The sequence below is a fragment of the Scyliorhinus canicula genome, chromosome 16 (assembly GCF_902713615.1).
Source record: "Scyliorhinus canicula chromosome 16, sScyCan1.1, whole genome shotgun sequence".
Classification (NCBI taxonomy): domain Eukaryota; kingdom Metazoa; phylum Chordata; class Chondrichthyes; order Carcharhiniformes; family Scyliorhinidae; genus Scyliorhinus; species Scyliorhinus canicula.
Window position 1 is genome coordinate 120,662,234 of NC_052161.1, and position 19,995 is coordinate 120,682,228.

The following is a 19,995-nucleotide window of genomic DNA, read 5'->3' on the forward strand; positions in this document are numbered from 1 at the left end:
GGCCATCCCAGATGGCTACACTCCATCCTCTTGATCCTCAACGCAAAGCGTGAAGGATCACAATAATGGGTCTTCTCCTGCTCTCTGAAATGCTGGGTACCCTTAATCAAGGGCAGGTTCTACCCTACTCTGTCCTATGGGTCAAAAAAATTTACCTAAATTTCCCTAATACAACACATATCTAAAAATTTCTAAGGGGCCATTTAACATTCAATCCTATATTCCATTCTCCTTATAAATAATAAAAAGGGAACCTCTAACGAGACTACACTCAGCCTGCTATTTAACAAGCAAAGAGCTTATTTTACAATACAAAAAATAATCCAATAGCAGCATCACATTTCTTCTGATCACTAACATTCATACACAGAAAAATAAGCTTTATTAATGAAACAACAACCGTGGAATTTATTAAAGAGAAAGGTTCAGAAAGAGTGTGTTTTTTGCTGGAGTACAAGGAAAGGGCTCTAAAGGTGTATACTGGAGGGCGGGAGGCTCTCCTTCTCCATTTCCGCAATCTGATTGTCTGGATGACATTGCACAATATGGCTATCACTAGTAAGGCTTCCACTGTGTAGGACAGGGAATACCACTTAACGAGATTCTCACACCATGTGGGGGTATCGGTGGCTGGGTCTTTGTGTGGTGCAGTGTCCGGGCTGGGGGTGTTGTGTTGAGTAGTTGCGTTCGGGGCCTGTGTGGTGGGGGAGGTAGGGGTGGGTAATGTGCGCAACTCTACTGTTCCAGCAACATTCCAGGTTGTGCCGCCACTTGGTCTAAGCTTTTGATCATCCCTCCCAACATCTCCTTTTCTAGTTAACCGTCTTTGTGCCTTATTATACTTCTGTGAAATACCTTGGGCAATTTTGCTATACCAAGAGAAAGAAGAAAGTGAACTTGGAAATGCGATTTTAGGAAGCTGTTGACAAATTTCACACAATATACTTTCAATAGTTTAGTATTTATTTAAATACTTTATTTTCTATATTTTAGAAAAAGTACAAAGACAAAAAATACACAAACGTGTCACAAATTTCTGTTTCTAATCTATAAAATATTCTTTCACTCAGCCAATTTCTGTCATTTAGCGATGCCATTGAAACCAAAGTTTCATCCCTCTCCAGGATACTGCAACCAGTCTCTGGTGGGGTAGGACAGATTTGCTCCCTCCTGTCTGATGAAGGCCATAATCTCGCACACTGGTGACTAATTCCATATTATGGAAGCAGGGAGAAAACCACTGGGATGGCTGCAGAATCTAGATTACAAGTCTTGTGCATTTGTACAATGCTGTATAATTGCTCTGCAGTCTGTTCAGAGAAAGTCTGACCACTAAGTTAAAAAGCAATGCCTAATAATGCAGGAGATAAGCTATTTCAAAGCCCAACCTAGAACCATAAAATTACACCAAATTTCATCTCATCCTCAACGAATGTAGCACAATGCAATGTGCATGGTCAAACCACAAATTATCTCGACAGTACAAAAGGGTTAAAACCCATAGATGCCAATTCTCTGGATTTGATCCCTGCTCATGTTTCACATTAACACAAGTTTTGAAAGTTCTCTTATACCCCACCAGTCAGTTCAATGATGAAACATCTCCAGTATCTTGGGATCTGTTTGATTTGGTAATGTGGCTACTGGAATTGAAGTGCATTCAGAAGATTTTCTGAGCTCTCTCCTCAACATACAACTGCATCTATAAAAAAAGTTTTAAACACATGAATCAACTGCAAATCTCTGTGTGTATAGTGGAAAGCAACACTGCTGAATACATCAGTTTATAAAGAATTACTGTCATAATTTTCTTCTGATATAATCCAAGCAGCAGCAGTTACAATAAAATGGGGTAATTCTACAATCCCATGCACCTGGCATCCAATGGTTTCAGAAGTTCATAGAAAACAAATTAGAATGGATGATCTTTCATGTGGTATTTTCATAGAATTTACAGTGCAGGAGGCGGCCATTTGGCCCATTCGAGTCTGCACCTGCCCTTGGAAAGAGCACCCTACCCAATCCCACACCTCCACCCTATTCCCATAACCCAGTGACCCCACCGCACCTTATGTACACCAAGGGAAATTTAGCATGGCCAATCCACCTAACCTGCATATCTTTGGATTGTGGGAGGAAACCGGAGCACCCGGAGGAAACCAACGCAGACACGGGGAGAATGTGCAGACTCCACAAGAACTGTGACCCAAGCTGGGAATCAAACCTGGGACCCTGGAGCTGTGAAGCAGTTGTGCTAACCACTGTGCTGCCCAAACAATGGCCTCACTTACCACCCAAAGCTACCAACTAATACATTCTTCTGGTCAATAAATAGTTTCATAAACATCTAACAAGTTTACAATCAAAGCTCACGAGCTACTACACAAGAACCACAAACAGAACATAAGACTTCCCTTGCTAGAATTAAAGTTGTTACCTTTAAGATATCTGATGTCATAGTTTTCAGTGGGATTAACCGTGGCTCTCGCATGTTCACTTCCTGTTCATCAGCATGGATCCATGGGAAGTCCTACACAGGGAATAGACAAACGGGTGAAGCCGAAACACAACATTAATTAGTGTTCGTTTGGGTCTGGGAAATGTGTTTATTCCTCGTTGCCCCAAGGCAGTGGTAGTGGACCTTGCCTTGAATTGCTGCAGTCCATTATAAATGTTTTTTATTCAGTTTTCATGTTTTATATTGAACAAATTACAAATTGTTAGAGAGAGAAAAAAAAAACACGCAAAAATTAACATATATATTTACAGGTGAGCATCTTCGTAGTAATAACTGTGGCCTCCCCCTCTTTGCCAGCATACATATTTTACATTCCCCAACATGTTTATTGGCATTTATTTAGTTTGGTTTTGGGCCTTAGCTAGCCATCAAACCCCCGTAACGAGCCCGTAGCCCCCCCCCCCCCCCCCCCTTCCCGCCGGCTACCTTCCCCCGACTATTCTTCCTCTTGTACGTTGGCCACGTTCTGTGGAAGCCGTCGTCCGACCCTCGGATGGCGAATTTGATTTTCTCCATTTGGAGAGAATCCGAGAGGTCGGACAGCCAGTCTGCAGCTCTGGGCGGTGCTGTTGACCGCCAGCCAAACAGGATTCTACGGCGGGCGATCAGGGAGGCAAAGGCAAGGGCGTCCGCCCTCCTCCCCAGGAATAGATCTGGCTGGTCTGAAACCCCGAAGACCGCCACTATCGGGCATGGCTCCACCCTCACCCCCACCACTTTGGACATAGCCTCGAAGAAGGCTGTCCAGTACTCCACAAGTCTGGGGCAAGACCAGAACATGTGGGCGTGGTTGGCCGGGCCTCTTTGGCACCGCTCACATCTGTCCTCCACCTCCGGGAAGAACCTACTCATACGGTTTCTCGTTAAGTGGGCTCTATGTACCACTTTTAGTTGCGTCAGGCTGAGCCTTGCGCACGTGGAGGTGGAGTTGACCCTATGCAGTGCTTCGCTCCAGAGTCACCACCCTATCTCCATCCCCAGGTCGTCCTCCCATTTCCTTCTTGTTGCGTCCAGTACGGTGTCGTCCCTATCTACCAGTCGGCCATACATGTCACTACAGTTCCCTTTCTCTAGGATACTTGCGTCCAGTAGGTCTTCCAGTAGTGTCTGTCGTGGCGGTTGTGGGTACGTCCTTGTCTCCTTTCGTAGGAAGTTTTTGAGCTGCAGGTACCGTAGCTCGTTCCCCCCAGCTAGCTGAAATTTCTCTGTCAGTTCGTCCAGTGTTGCGATCCTGTCGTCCGTGTATAGGTCCCTGACTGTCAGTGTCCCCCCGTCCTGTCTCCACCTTTTGAAGGTGGCGTCAGTCAGTACTGGTTTGAACCTATGGTTGTTGCAGATGGGAGCCTTGTCCGACATTTTGTTCAGGCCAAATTGCTGCCGCAGTTGGTTCCAGGATTGGAGGGTGGCTGTCACCACTGGGCTGCTGGAGTTTTTTTGGGTGGGGATGGGAGTGCTGCCGTGGCGAGGGCCCGGAGGGAGGTCCCCATGCAGGAGGCCTCCTCCGCACGCACCCACTCGGCTTCTGGCTCCTGGATCCATCCCCTTACTCGCTCGGCTGTTGCCGCCCAGTGGTAGAATTGTAGATTCGGGCCCCCCCCTGGATTTTGTTTTCTGTAGGACCTTCTTTGGGATCCTAGCATTTTTACCCCCCCATACGAACGCCATGATAAGTTTGTCCAGCGCTATGAAGAAGGCCTTGGGGATGTAGATCGGAATGGATCTAAACAGGAAGAGGAACCTGGGCAATACGTTCATTTTGATCGTCTGGACTCTTCCTGCGAGGGAGAGTGGGAGTGTGTTCCATCTTTGCAGGTCCTTTTTTACTTCCTCCGCCAGGCTGGTGAGGTTCCATTTGTGGATCCCTTTCCAGTCATGGGCTATTTGGATCCCCAGGTAGCGGAATTTATGTCGGGCTTGTTTGAACGGCAGCCCCTTTAGTGCTGCCCCCCCCCCCCCCCCTTGCTGGTGTACTGGGAAGATCTCGCTTTTGCTCATGTTGAGTTTGTAGCCCGAGAAGGCTCCAAACTCTTTCAGGAGCGCGATGATTCCGTCCATGCTGCTTTGTGGGTCCGAGATGTAGAGGAGCAGATCGTCTGCATAGAGTGAGACTCTGTGCTCTCTGCCTCCCCTTCGGATCCCCCTCCAATTTTTTGCTGCCCTGAGCGCAATTGCTAGCGGTTCGATTGCTAGTGCGAACAGCAGTGGGGACAGTGGGCATCCTTGTCTGGTGCCCCTGTGCAGCTGGATGCTGCAGTCCATTATGATGATTTTGCTCCCAGAATGGTGTTGGATACCGACCTCCAGGATATTGGTCAAGTGACAAAATGGGAATTGTGATGAAATGTGTCGAAGTCAGGGAAGCATGTGACTTGAGGGAAACTTGCAGGTGACATTAGAATTAGAACAGTACAGCACAGAACAGGCCCTTCGGCCCTCGATGTTGTGCCGAGCAATGATCACCCTACTCAAGCCCACATATCCACCCTATACCAGTAACCCAACAACCCCCATTAACCTTATTTTTTAGGACACTAAGGGCAATTTAGCCTGGCCAATCCACCTAACCCGCACATCTTTGGACTGTGGGAGGAAACCGGAGCACCCGGAGGAAACCCACGCACACACGGGGAGGACGTGCAGACTCCGCACAGACAGTGACCCAGCCGGGAATCGAACATTGATCCACATGATGTTGCTGCTTATAGTATTTTAGTGGTAGCTTGTTGGATTAGAGGTTTTCTTGAAACAAGCTTTACCCTGGTGGCGTAGACAACAGATTTTAAAAAAAAAAGTAAATTTAGAGTACCCAATTAGTTTTTTTCCCAATTAAGGGGCAATTTAGCATGGCCAATCCACCTACCCTGCACATCTTCGGGGTGTCAAACACGGGGAGAATGTGTGTGTAAACTCTTTAGACGATGAATATTGAATTCAGTGGGTGGTGTTTCTAAAGAAATGTTGCATCTACCCCATCGAAGCAAATGGAGAAAATTATGTCACAATTCTCAGTTGAGCCTTCTGAATGACAGCGAACTCTTGAGGGGCTCGGACGCGAACGTTTTGCCCTGGCCAGTGATGATACGGCCAATTCGGTTCGGCTAATGTTCAGTGTTGTAGATGCTGACAACACTGAATGTTCATGGAGATTTTTTTCCTTCCAAAGGTTGCCCGAAAGTCCACCGCCATGCCAACTAGATGTGGCGAAGCTACAGAACTTCTTTATCCAAATACTGGAAACATGTTAAATATGAACTCTCACAATTATCAACACATTTCATAGCACAGACTTTAGCCCACTGCATCTACCCAGATGGTCTTCTTACCTTTATCACTTGAATTTTTTCCATGTTTCGAGTGGCAACATCTCGTGTATGAACCAAGACAGTAAAGGTACAGCCTAGAAAAAAACAGCACAATTCTAATCCATATATGGGAAAATCCAGGAGGAATTTATTCCAGCTTCTGCATTCAGTATTGCTTTATAAATTTCTGCAGTCATGCTCCCGCAGTAGCTTAACAACTCGTCCACAGAGCGCTGCCGGCCTTGAAAGTCCCAGGCTCAATTCCAGTCTGCCAAATTAGCTGAGTATCTGGTACACGTATTAGGGTTACAAATGCTTCAGTGATGTATTGAAGGAGTGTTGTATGGTCAGAGGTTTGTTGCTTTGGATGAAACATTAAATTGGCTGCCTGCCCACGAGTATGAAAGTAATCAAACTATAAGAGATAGCTCTCCTTGAATTATGGGCACCATTACTTCTGCAACCAATAATAACAGAAACAAATATATCATAAAATTTACAGTGCAGAAGGAGGCCATTTGGCCCATCGAGTCTACACTGGCCCTTGGAAAGAGCACGCTACTTAAGCCCATGCCTCCACCCTATCCCTGTAACCCAATACCTCCATCTAACCTTGCAGACACAGGGAGAAAGTGCAAACTCCACAAAGACAGGGCGGCATGAGGCGCAGTGGTTAGCACTGGGACTACAACACTGAGGACCCAGGTTCGAATCCCAGCCCTGGGTCACTGTCCGTGTGGAGTTTGCAAATTCTCCCCTTGTCTGCGTGGGTTTGGGGTTTCACTCCCACAACTCAAGGATGTGCAGGGTAGGTGGATTGGCCATGCTAAATTGCCCCTTAATTGGAAAAAAATAATTTGGTACTCTAAATTTTAAAAAATAACTCCACTAAGTGACCAAAAGCCGGAATTGAACCTGGGATACTGGAGCTGTGAGGCAACAATGCTAACTACTGTGCCACCCCGATGATCTGATTATTTATTTGCGTGATGCTTGACTGCGTTATACATGTATGGGCCACACATTTGCCTACTAAAAAGTAATATTTCAAATGTGAAAAACTTTAGGCCAATTGGAACTACCTGAAAGCATGAAAGAAAGCTCTCCTTCTGTTTCTACATTAAGGAAGAAAAGAGGCAGTGTTATCCAGTGGAAAAGACAATTGAATTGAGCCGTGATGCTATTCAATCAAATGGGCTGGCAGCAGTTTCAAAAAACAAGGCAAAAAAGTGAAGGAAATATGCGACATCCATAAATGTTAAGAGGGAAAAGAAAGTGGACAATTTGTTCTGAGAGTCAAGAGTGTGTTCCACCCAGAGTAGGTGGATTGGCCACACTAAATTACCCCTTAATTGGAAAAAATAATTGGGTAATCTAAATTTATTTTTAAAAAAGACTGTGTTCCACCAAGGGGTGGCACAGCGACATAGTGGTTAGCTCTGCTGCCTCATCTGGGTTCAATCACAGTCCTGGGTCACTGTCCATGTGGAATTTGCACATTCTCCCCGTGTCTGCGTGAGTCTCACCCCCACAACCCAAAGATACGCAGGGTAGGTGGATTGGTCAGACTAAAGTGCCCGCAGTTTGGAAAAAAAAAATCAAACTGGGTACTTTTAAAAAGGTGATCCACCATGTTCTATTACAGATTCTGAAAAGGAACTGGTGTCTATAAAACCATAACCCCAGTGAAGTAGTTACCTTCACGGTTGGAGGGGAGACTCGAGCAGAGAAAGTTTGCTGCTCCAGAGAAGAGCATAAAGAACAGTCCAATTCCCTTAGTCAGATTGCATCTAGTCAGTTCTTCCCTGGATGGCTAGTTGAAGGAAGCAAATTGAGATGCCATAACTGTGAACATAACAAACACAATCCTACCCACATATTTACCTGGAGGGTTGCTGTCAAGAATTGCATCGCAGACACTGATCTTCAGGATCGATGCTCGAAGAAGCTGCTCAACACGGGAAAGCAGTGAGTCAGAGCTGCAAAACAATAAGATTAATGGATCTCACGGAAAAAATCCCAACAATAAAGGTTTGGGATGTACAAGTACCCTTCAAACACTATGTTCTTAATACTCTTTCCTCGATTTTACACCACTTTTCTTCTGAAGGCACTGACCCTTCCTGGGTATTGCTCAACTGGCCTTTGGCATTCCATGGTGGACTTCAAATAGGAGTCTCATTAAGTTTATTTATAATAATCTTTATTATTGACACAAGTAGGCTTACATTAACACTGCAATGAAGTTACTGTTAATATTTTCTAGTCGTCACAGTCCAGTGCCTGTTCGGGGACCCTGGGGGGAGAATTCAGAATGTTCAATTCACCTCACAAGCACGTCTTTTGGGACTTGTGGGAGGAAACCAGAGCACCCGGAGGAAACCCAAGCAGACACCGGCAGACTCTGCACAGACAGAGACCCAAGCAGGAATGAACCTAGGACCCTGGCGCTGTGAATTGCTAACCACTGTGCTACCGTGCCGCCTACCATGGAAATAACACAACCGTGTGAGATCCTGACCTCACTTGTATAATTCTACGAATAGAGAAAATATATATTCACACTGCTCCTGCTCCTCTTCGCTCCCATTTTTTGCAGAGGACCCCAAGCTGCCCCATCATCAACTCTTGTGACATCAGCCTCAGGAACAAACCAGCCTGTTTTCAGAATCAGAGCAAGATCACAGATTGATTTAAAAGGGAATGTCAGCATACTTTTTTTTTTTAAATACAAAAATTGGAAGATGGGAATAATGCGAAAGAGTCAGAAATAAAAGACAGCTCCGGAAAACAAAGACAACTATTTTGCTCCAAACCTTGCCGCTCCCCTAGCCTTTAAGCTACAGCACTTGCATCTACCCGGCAATGTTGAAAATTGTCAGGGTGTGTCATGTACACAAGAAACAGGACAAATCCAACCCAGCCAATTGAAGAACAGATATGTAAACAGATTCTGGATAGATGTAAAAATAATAGGGTTGTTGCAGTGAGAGACTTTAATTTTTCTCATATCGACTGGAAATCCCTTAGGGCTAGAGGTTCGAATGGTGAGGAATTTGTTAAGTGTCCAGGAACAATATGTGGATAGCCTGACTAGAGAGGAGATTGGACCTAGTACTAGGGAACAAACGCGGTCAGATCATCAAAGTTGCAGTGGGGGAACATGTGGCCAACAGTGACCACAATTCCATAAGCTTTCGGATAATCATGGAAAAGGACGAGTGTTGTCTAAAGGTTAAGCTACTAAATTAGTGGAAGGCTAACTACACCCAGATTTGGCAGGATTTAGAGGCTGTTGTTTGGGAGAGGCCAAATCCATATTTGGCATGTGGGAGTCTTTTAAGGAGCAGTTGATGGGAATGCAGGACTGGCCTGTGCCGATGAAACGAAAAGGCAGGATTCAGGAACCATGGATGACCAGGGAAATTGAGAGTCTCATCAAAAAGAAAAAGGATAACGGGAGTGGGGGAGGGGGGTGTTTGGTGGGAGGATGGGATCATTGTTGTTGATAGGGGATTTGACTTTGTATCCGTTGCTGTTTACTGTTTGTTGGTGGGGATAAATTTTGAAGAAAATGTGAAAAGGAGAATAAAAACATTTTTAAAAAAAAGAACAAGGATGCATATAGAAGGTCTAGGCAACTAAAAACAGATGAAGCACTTGAAGAATACAGGGAAAATAGAAAAGTGCTTAAACAGGGTGTTAGGAGGGCAAAAATGGGTCACAAAATGTCCTTGGCAGACAGGGTTAAGGAGAATCCCAAGGCATTTTATACATATATTAGGAATAAGATGGTAGCTAAAGAAAAGTTGGTCCACGCAAGGACAAAAGAAGGAAATTATGCGTAGAACCAAAGGAAATAGGTGAAATCCTTAATGAGTACTTTGCATCGGTATTCACAAAGGAGAGGGACACATTGATTGGTGGTGTCTCAGAGGCTTATGTAAACACTTTCGAACAAGTTATTATTTCGAGGAAGTGTTAGATGTGTTAAAAAAGCATTAAGGTAGACAAATCCCCAGGGCCAGATGGCATCTATCCCAGATTACTGAGGGAGACGAGACAAAATCACTGGGCCTCTAACAGAAATCTTTGTTTCGTTGGCCACAGGTGAGGTCCCAGAGGATGGGCGGATAGTTAATGTTGTCCCATTATTTACAAAGGGTAGCAAGGATAACCTGGGTAATTATAGGTCAGTGAGCTTGACGTCAGTGAAAGTGAAATTGTTGGAAAAGATTTTCAGAGATAGGATCTATGCACATTTGGTCTTATTAGTGACTGACAGCATGGTTTTGTACGAGGGAAGTTACTTGACTTTTTTGAGGAGGTGATAAAAATGATTGAGGGAAGGGCTGTGGATGTTGTCTACATGGACTTTCGTAAAGCATTTGATAAGGTCCCTCATGGCAGGCTGGTGTAAAAGATTAAATTACACGGAGTCAGGGGTGAACCAACTAGATGGATTTAGAACTGTCTTGGCCATCGAAGACAGATGGTAGCAGTAAAAGAGTGTTTTTTCTGAATGGAGGTCTGTAACTAGTGGTGTTCCACAGGGATCAGAACTGGGACCTCTACTGTTTGTAATATATATGATACTAAGATTGCTGGAGTTGTGGATAGTGATGAAGATTGTCTGAGAATACAGCAGGGTATAGATAGGCTACAAAATTGGGCGGAGAAATGACAGATGGAATTTAACCCGACAAATGCGAGGTGATGCATTTTGGTAGATCCAATTCAGGTAGGAGCTATAAAATAAATGGCAGAACCATCAGAATCATAGGCACAGATCTGGGTGTATAGGTCCAAAGATCCTTAAAAGTGGCAGCACAGGTGAAAATGGTGGTAAAGAAAGCATATGGCATGCCTGCCTTCATCGAACAGGGTATCGAGTATAAAAGCTCGCAAATTATGTTAGTTATATAGAACACTAGTTAGGCCACATTTGGAATAATGTCCAATTCTGGTCACCACACTACCAGAAGGATGTGGAGGCTTTGGAGAGAGTACAGAAAAGGTTTATCAGAGGACAGCACGGTGGCGCAGTGGGTTAGCCCTGCTGCCTCACGGCGCCGAGGTCTCAGGTTTGATCCTGGCTCTGGGTCACTGTCCGTATGGAGTTTGCACATTCTCCCCGTGTCTGCGTGGGTTTCGCCCCACAACCCGAAGATGTGCAGAGTAAGTGGATTGGCCACGTTAAATTGTCCCTTAATTGGAAAAAATTAATTGGGTACTCTAAATTTATAAAGAAAAAAGAAAAGGTTTACCAGGATGCTGCCTGGTATGGAGGGTATTGGCTATGAGGAGAGATTGAATAAACTGGGATTATTCTCCATAGAAAGATGGAGGCTGAGGGGTGACCTGATAGAAGCTTATAAAATTATGAGTGGTATAGATAGGGTGAACAGTTGGAGGTTTTTTCCTGGGGCAGAAATGACAATTATAAGAGGGTACAAGTTCAAGGTGAGGGGGGATAGGTTCAGTAGAGATGTGCTGGGCAAGTTTTTTTCACACAGTGGGTGGTGGTGACCTGGAATGCACTGCCAAGTTGGTTGAGGCCAATACGTTAGCGACCTTTAAGATAGACACATAAACAGAGGGGTATAGAAGGATACAGGCGGTTGGTCTAGATAGGACATGTGATCGGCGCAGGCTTGGAGGACCGAAGGGCTTGTTCCTGTGCTGTACTGTTCTTTGTACCGCCCTATCAGTCTACTCTCGATCATCAACAAAGTGAAGGGAGTCATCAACAGTGCTATCAAGCAGCACTTACTCAGCAATAACCTTCTCACAGATGCACTATAGAAAGCATCCTATCTGGCTGCATCACAGCCTGATATGGCAACTGCTCGGCTCAGGACCGCAAGGAACTTCAGATGGTCGTGAATACTGCCCAGTCCATCACACAAAGCTGCCTCCCATCCATGGACTCCATCTACATCTCCCGCTGCCGGGGGAAAGCGGGCAGCATAATCAAGGATCACTCCCACCCGGCTTACACACTTTTCCAACTTCTTCCATCGGGCAGGAGATACAGAAGTCTGAGAACACGCACGAACCGACTCAGAAACAGCTTCTTCCCCACTGTCACCAGGCTCCTAAATGACCCTCTTATTTATTGACTGACCTCATTAACACTACACCCTGTATACTTCATCCGATGCCAATGCTTATGCCGTTACATTGTATATCTTGTGTTGCCCTATTATGTATTTTCTTGAATTGTGTTTAATTCCCTTTTCTTCCATGTACTGAATGATCTGTTGAGCTGCTTGCAGAAAAATACTTTTCACTGTACCTCGGTACACGTGACAATAAACAAATCCAATCCAATTAGTTTGGGTTCAGCCAGGGTCACTCAGCTCCTGACCTCATTACAGCCTTGGTTCAAATATGGACAAAAGGGCTGAATGCCTGAGGTGAGGTGAAAGTGACTGCCCCTGACATCAAGGCCGCATTTGACCAAGTATGGTATCCCTAGCCAAACTGAAATCAATGGGAATCAGGAGGAAAACTCTCTACATACGTGGCACAAAAGAAAATAGTTGTGGTGGTTGGAGGTCAATCATCTCAGCTCCAGGGCAGCACGGTGGCCTAGTGGTTAGCACAAACCGTCTCACGGCGCTGAGGTCCCAGTTCGATCCCGGCTCTGGGTCACTGTCCGTGTGGAGTTTGCACATTCTCCCCGTGTCTGCGTGGGTTTCGCCCCCACAACCCAAAAATGTGCAGAGTAGGTGGATTGGCCACGCTAAATTGCCCCTTAATTGGAAAAAATAATTGGGTAATCTAAATTTTTTTTTTAAATCATCTCAGCTCCAGGACATTACTGCAGGAGCTCCTCAGGGTAGTGTCCTAGCTCCAACCATCTTCAGCTACTTCATCAATGACCTCCCTTCCATCATAAGGTCATGTGGGGATGTTGGCAAATGACTGCACAACGTTCAGCACCATTTGCAACTTCTCAAATAATGAAGCAGTCCATGTCCAAATGCACCAAGGCCAGGCAATGACCATCTCCTAAAAGAGAGGATCTAACTATCACCCCTTGACATTCAATGGCATTACCATCGCTGAATCCCCCACAATCAACACCCTGGGGGTTGCCATTGATCAGAAACTGAACTGGACTAGCCATATCAATACTGTGGCTACTAAAGCAGGTCATAGGCTAGGAATCCTATAGCAAGTAACCCACCTCCTGACCTCCCAAACCCTGTCCGCCGTCTGCAAGGCACAAGTTAGGAGTACGATTGAATACTTGCCTGGATGAGTGCAGCTCCAACATTTAAGAGGCTCGACAGCATCCAGGGCAAAGCAGCCCGCTTCATTGCTTCCCCCCCCTTCCACAAACATTCAAATGCTCCAACACCAACAAATGGTGGTAGCCGTGTGCACCATCTATAAGATGCACTGCACTAACTTACCAAGGTTCCTTAGACAGCACCTTCCAAACCCACGACCACTACCATCTAGAAGGACAAGAGCAGCAGATACCTGGGAACGCCACCACCTGGAGGTGCTCCTTCAAGTCACTCACCACCCTGACTTGGAAACATATCGCTGTTCCTTCCCTGTCGCTGGCGCAAAATCCTGGAACTCCCTCCCTAACAGCATAGTGGATGAACCTACACCTCAATGACTGCAGTGGTTCAAGAAGGCACCTCACCACCACCTTCTGAAGGGCAACTAGGGATGGGCAATACATGTTGGCGTAACCAGCGACGCTCACATCCCGCAAATTAATTTTTAAAAAGTCAAATGGTTGAGAACCAGGAGTCACAGGCTGAAGATAATTGGCAAAGGAATTAAAGAGGAAAATGAGTATTTTTTTCCCCCAAACATTAAAAAAAAATAATTTAGAGTACCTAATTCATTTTTTCCAATTAAGGGGCAATTTAGCGTGGCCAATCCACCTAGCTTGCACATCTTTGGGTTGTGGGGGCGAAACCCACGCAAACACAGGGAGAATGTGCAAACTCCACACAGACAGTGACCCAGAGCCGGGATCGAACCTGCGACCTCGGCGCCGTGAGGCTGCAGGGCTAACCCGCTGCTCCACCATGCTGCCCCCTTTATTGGAAAAAATGAATTGAGCACTGTAAAAAAAATTTTTTTTAAAAAGATAAGATTTTGAATACCTCTATTCAATTTGCTCCTAAACTTCTCGGCACCATGAGGCAGCTGTGCTAACCACTGTTCCACTGTGCTGCCCTTTTGTTTCCGCCACACATTAACAGAACACCTGAAATACGTTCCTTTAAAGTATGGCGGAATCAGATTTCATAGTAAGTGTAAACGGGTAATTGAATGTGTACCTGAAGACAACCAATTTGTAGGATTATAAGGAAAAAGCATAGGAATGGACACTAATTGGACAGCCCTTTCAATGAGCCAGTATAGACACAGTAGACTGAAAGAATCCTACAGCACAGGAGAAGACAGTGCCTCTAACCCCCAGCACCATAGCTCATAAGTGTACTAGCCCTCCTGTGCCACTACTCAATGGCGTATTGGTCTCTGTATCATAACTCACTGGAAAAGTATCCCCAACGCTGCTCAGTCACGTCCGCGCCTCCCGCCTCTTTTTTTATTAAAAAAAAATAAATTTAGAATACCCAATTCATTTTTTTCCAATTAAGGGGCAATTTAGCGTGGCCAATCCACCTACCCTGCACAGCTTTGGGTTGTGGGTGTGAAACCCACACAAATACGGGGAGAATGTGCAAACTCCCCACGGACAGTGACCCAGAGCCGGGATCGACCTTGGGACCTCGACGCCGTGAGGCAACAATGCTAACCACTGCGCCACTGTGCTGCCTACGTCTCCCGCCTCTTTAACATAGGCACAGGAAAACTTAATGAGCAGGGCCATGTCCGACCACCGGTCGAGGGCTAGCTGCACTCAATTTCGGTGACCGGGGTTGGCATACAGAAAATCCCAGAGTTCCCCTCAGGGGGTATGGGGCGACTCGGTGTCAGGCATGAGGGAGTCCACCACCTCATTACAGATGGGCTCAATCATCCCCCGTGCCTCGCCGCCCCCCCCCCCCCCCCCCCCCCCTTTTAAAAGAATGCAGGAAAAGGGTTACAATATTTAGATTAATGGTAAAAGGAAGACTTGAATGATTTTTTTAACTATTCAATTTGAAACAAAGAGACTAAATCAGCTCTACTTGCGTTAGATCCCAGTTTAATTGTAACAATTTCAGGAATCTGATCAATCGTTTGACGACACAGGTAGTACAAGGAAACAGAATGCTGAAAATACCTCACCTGACAGACAGTAGAGGAGGTTGGGATATCTCAAAGACAAAGCGCTCCACAGGATGATGCTCCTTATCCAGGATCACCACCACTATACGATCCACCTCATTCTAAACAGAACAAAAGAGTGCAGGTCATAGTCCCCCAGCAGCACAACCCAAGCATATTAACAAACAGATATGAACAAAGATTGGCAGGAACCTGCAACAGCCCTTCAAGCAACAGTTTCTGCCGATACGCAGACATCCCGACAGCAGATAGAGAACCGATTATTTGCTGGATTTCACGGAGATTTCAGTAATCTACTTGTTCTCAGGAGGTGAGTGGACACTCCCCAAATGCAGAGTTGTAATGGGACATTCTGGTGGGGGAGGGATTTATCTGGCAACAATAGGAACCACAGATGTTCATGTCCACATTGTTTGTACTTTGAAGGAAACTTGGAGGCGATGGGTGTCCCAACACCATTACTATTTCTGGTATTCCTTTGCAGGCTGCAGGCATAGGTGGTGATGTTAAGGTAACCTTGGCGAGTTAGCCTACTTGTGACACTAATAAAGATCGTCATTATGATTAGGAGATAATTTAGCAAGGACGTTATCAAATAGGTCAATAAGTGGACAAAAATCCCCTCTCTGCCACACATATGTTGTGGGGAGGGAGAAGAGATATAGAAAAAGTGAGCAATATAGACTGACATCAAATTGTAACCCTAACAGCTGCTGTGCACATACCCCAGTATTCACTTGATCCAAGTATTTACCATCCTCGGAGGGAGACATATTTAAATGCAGTTGGGGTGTCAGGTGTGGGTCCCTTTAAGAAATGGGTGTTTATCAAATAGCTGCAGTGACGTCATTGCGTGGGTGGAGCTGGATTGTGATTCTGTCTTTTACTTTCGTTTTGAGCTGGAAGCTGCTTTGTGTCTTGGTTTCGTTTTCAGTTGGGGAGCTGCATTCAAGAAGGTGTATTTTGATTTCTCTCTCTGCCTACTAAAGAATGTCTCCAGATCTTGATGATTTCAAAGTAATACCTGTTTCTGTAAGGTATGCAAACCTACTGTCGTTGTTAAAAAGGGTTTTTGACTTATGGATGTTGTTAGGTAAGTTATTATTAGGAGTTACCTGTAGAATATTGTATCTGTGGAGTTATCAGTGTTGGTAGTTGATAAGATGTTTACTGTGTGTTTATAAAATGTTGTCTGGATTCATAGAATAAATATTGTTTTTGTTTAAACATACTTTAGATCTCTGTTGCATCACACCTGGAAAGTGGGCCCTTGTACTCCCCATAACCAAAATCTGTTCAAAGTTGTGGGTCAGGTGAACTCCATGATATACTTTGGTGTTCTCCAAACCCTGGCCCATAACAGGGGTAAGAGGAGATCATTTGGAATATAAACTGATTCAATGAAATGTCTTGCTCCATATATTACTAACTTGAAGACAACATTTTAAAATGTTTATGAAATTGGCCACTGCAAATAATGTGACCTTTGGATTTCTGAGCCAGACAGTCCGAAGTATCAAATAAATAGCTAATTGAGTATGGACATTCACAACCAGATGGGAAATTTACACATCCCTTTGTTTAATGATGGATTATCAACAACAGAACTATGACATTCCAGCTGATTCATCTTTCTGTTTCACCAAGAACAAAAAGAACATTGAAACTCTGTTAGACAAATGTAATTGACCCTCCATTGTATTATGATGGTTTCTCATTCAAATTATTTGATGAATTTCAAAGTATCAAACGAGAACACAGGATGTTGTGATCAATATACTATCTTGCTTTGAAAAAGGATTTTCAAACCTGTACAAGTCACACAATGAGCACAGCCATGTTTTCTATCTGCTTTTAACCGGCTGCCTCACGGTTTGATCCCGGCTCTGGGTCACTGTCCGTGTGGAGTTTGCACATTCTCCCTGTGTTTGCGTGGGTTCCGCCCCCACAACCCAAACATGTGCAGGGTAGGTGGATTGGCCATGCTAAATTGTCCCTTAATTGGAAAACATGAATTAGGTACTCTAAATTTAATAAAACAAACCACAAAGGTTTCTTGCAGAAAGAGTTCCATCTGAGTCCTTCAGAAAAGCTAATGAACTACCTGCAAGTCAACTACATAGTCAAAGTAATAAACAGCAATATCTCAGAAGTGGGAGAAGGACTCTCCCCAACATTTTTCAATTTCAAGTTCACCTGAGAACCAACCTTCTGAAAAATCAACTGCAAGACAGTTATTGGGAATCTTCTGCTTAGAAGAACTTCACTTCAACTAAAAGCATCAAGTCATTTAAAAACCACAGGCCTGCCACAAAGAGATTAAGACTTTGTAATTGTATTTATTTTTTTCATTTGTATCTAACCTTTGTGATAGCATGTGTAAGGCGACTGAGTGTGACATTGCTTTTTTTTTAAAAAAGGGACAAGGGTGGGATAATGGATCTTTATTTTTAAACTCACAAAAGTCTTGCTGCTTAAATTATTTAAAATCGGGACAATCATGCTGAAGACACAGCTCACATACAAACCACACTGTTCACAGGCAGATTGAAAACATAAATTTTGTCCCTGACAAAAGTATGTTCATATAAATAGTCGTACATGATGATGTAATACACTACTAAAGGTTTTCCTCACCTTCTCAATCAGAGGTTTGATGCAGTGTAGTGTGTCCTGGATGTATTGGTTAAGCTCTGGGTGGCACGACATCTAGACAAACAGCATTCAGAAAGCGTAAATAATGAGTCAGTCAATTTTTAAAAATGTGATTCTTAGCATGAGATACCAATGTCAGCTCCATACTAAAACTCAAAAATGTTGCAACCAAGGGTGTAGTGCGACACAAGTGTTCAGAAAATAAACTATTGTGAAATGCAAATCACTGCTTCAGACTATCAACAAGCTGAAAACTCATCCATTGTCTCACCTGGACAGGCACATTATACTTCTTCCTCTTCTGAAATATTCCGATTGGATAAACCTCCCGGACATACAGGATCATATGTATAGCCACTTCTAGAAATTCACACAGTACATCTGCAACCACTGGAGACACAGTGAAAAGATGAGATCAGTTACAACTTGGAATGCAAAGACATTGGGTGCCAGACAAATATAGGGAAGGGAAACAGGGGTGTAATAAAAATTTGGAACACTACTGGTCCTACTTTGCACAAAGTATTGTAAGGCAATTGGTAGAGACCTTCACATCCCTGTAGGAGAGCTGCAAAACAAATATTGTACTTAAATTTCTGTTCCTAATCACCACCAATAACCACCAGAAACTGCACATGACTAAAGGTGCATAAGAGATCAGGTTCAGTTATGATGTCCCCAACATTGACGGTTTGGTGGCACAATGGTTGGCACTGCTGCCCCACAGCGCCAAGGACCCGGGTTTGATCCTGGCCCCAGGTCACATTCTCCCAGTGTCTGCAAGGGTCTCACCCCCATAACCCAAAGATGTGCAGGATAGATGATTTGGCCACCCTAAATTGCCCCTTAATTAGAAAAAAAGAATTGGGTACTCTAAATTTATATTTAAAAAATGATGTCTCCAACACTGACTTTGCCCAACAGCTACTTGGGCAAGCTGCAGCAGACAAGTACATCCCAAATAGTCAGCATCTTCTGAAAGGAGCTATTGAAAGGAACTATTTGACACTAAAATAAATGAAATAGCCAGTTTATTATAATTTCAAACAAAATATTACGAACTGGCAAGTTGAGAATAACAAAGACCGCACCTTGTCCAAAATTGAGATCCTGTCGTGTGAGGGTGGCCATACTCACGAACACCTGTTGGAGGAACAAAATCAATTACAATTAATCCAGATGGCAGGGTTTTAAATTGTTCATGCTTTGTCCCACTTGCAGATGAACAATATGTAGTAAATCGTCCCGAGGCACTTTGCCGAAGCGTTAGCAAACACAATTTGGCACTGAGCCACATAAGATATTAGGACAAGCAAACAAAGCTTGATTTGAGGGAGTGTCTTAAAGGAGAAGAGAGCAAGTAAATTGATTCCATATCTCAACACATTTCCCCTTTGGAATATTTGTAATGATTTTTATTGAGCGTTCATCAGCTCGAACACTTCGAATTTTATTATTTCAGTTTTAGTCCAATGAACCTGGTGCCACTCTCAGGTCCTGATCCAAGGCCGTGCATCCCTGCAAACAAGGCCAGTATTGATATGCGGTCCAACACAAGGTGCATTGGAAGAGTCGACGCATGTTTGAGCCGCAGTCAGTGAAGCTTGGAAAAATTTGTGAACCCGGTGCCTGAGATGGCAGAGCAGCCGAGACCGGACACCTGGGCTTTCCAAAAGGGGGAACGGGCTCCTTACCCTCCCAAATCCGGGCACCGAGAGTGCCGGTCCCCACACCACCAGCTGCTGAGGGCGCTCCAAATTTACTCCGCCGTCAGCTTCATTGTTCCTCGGTGCCCGGCCCTGGGCCGCATCCTGACCTCACCTTGACCTCCTGCCGCTGTCACTGCTGTTTCCCGGCCACGCAGTGCGCCGTGACGTATGGCCTGCGTATCCAAACGCTGCGCAGCGCGCGCTTCCGTTTCAACCCAACGGCTTCGAGAGGAATAGAGCGCGCGAGGAGCGTTACTGCCTTCACCCCCTCCAACCCTCACCCCCTCCAACCCTCACCCCCTCCAACCCTCACCCCCTCCAACCCTCACCCCCTCCAACCCTCACCCCCTCCAACCCTCACCCCCTCCAACCCTCACCCCCATCTCCCTCACCTCCTCCAACCCTCACCCCCACCTCCTCCAACCCTCACCCCTTCCATCCCCCACCTCCTCCAACCCTCACCCCTTCCATCCCCCACCTCCTCCAACCCTCACCCCCTCCATTCCTCACCCCCACCTCCTCCAACCCTCACCCCCTC

The 19,995-nt window shown here is 45.0% G+C and overlaps 1 protein-coding gene across 2 annotated transcripts; it reads right to left on the reverse strand.

Moving 5' to 3' along the window:
* Positions 1 to 944: 944 nt before the first annotated feature.
* On the reverse strand, positions 945 to 19,638 carry mad2l2 (mitotic arrest deficient 2 like 2). 2 transcript variants are annotated; one of them, XM_038822103.1, is made up of 9 exons: positions 19,570 to 19,638; positions 18,840 to 18,891; positions 18,020 to 18,138; positions 17,731 to 17,802; positions 15,094 to 15,194; positions 7,705 to 7,799; positions 5,842 to 5,915; positions 2,438 to 2,530; positions 945 to 1,702 (listed from the first exon to the last, which is right to left on the reverse strand). In XM_038822103.1, the coding sequence occupies exons 2-9, from the start codon at positions 18,877 to 18,879 to the stop codon at positions 1,661 to 1,663; spliced, it is 636 nt and encodes a 211-aa protein (XP_038678031.1). In that variant the 5' UTR covers positions 18,880 to 18,891; positions 19,570 to 19,638; the 3' UTR covers positions 945 to 1,660. The 2 variants fall into 2 exon arrangements, with proteins under 2 accessions (XP_038678031.1, XP_038678030.1); XM_038822102.1 differs by having other exon boundaries at positions 19,443 to 19,630.
* Positions 19,639 to 19,995: the final 357 nt, after the last annotated feature.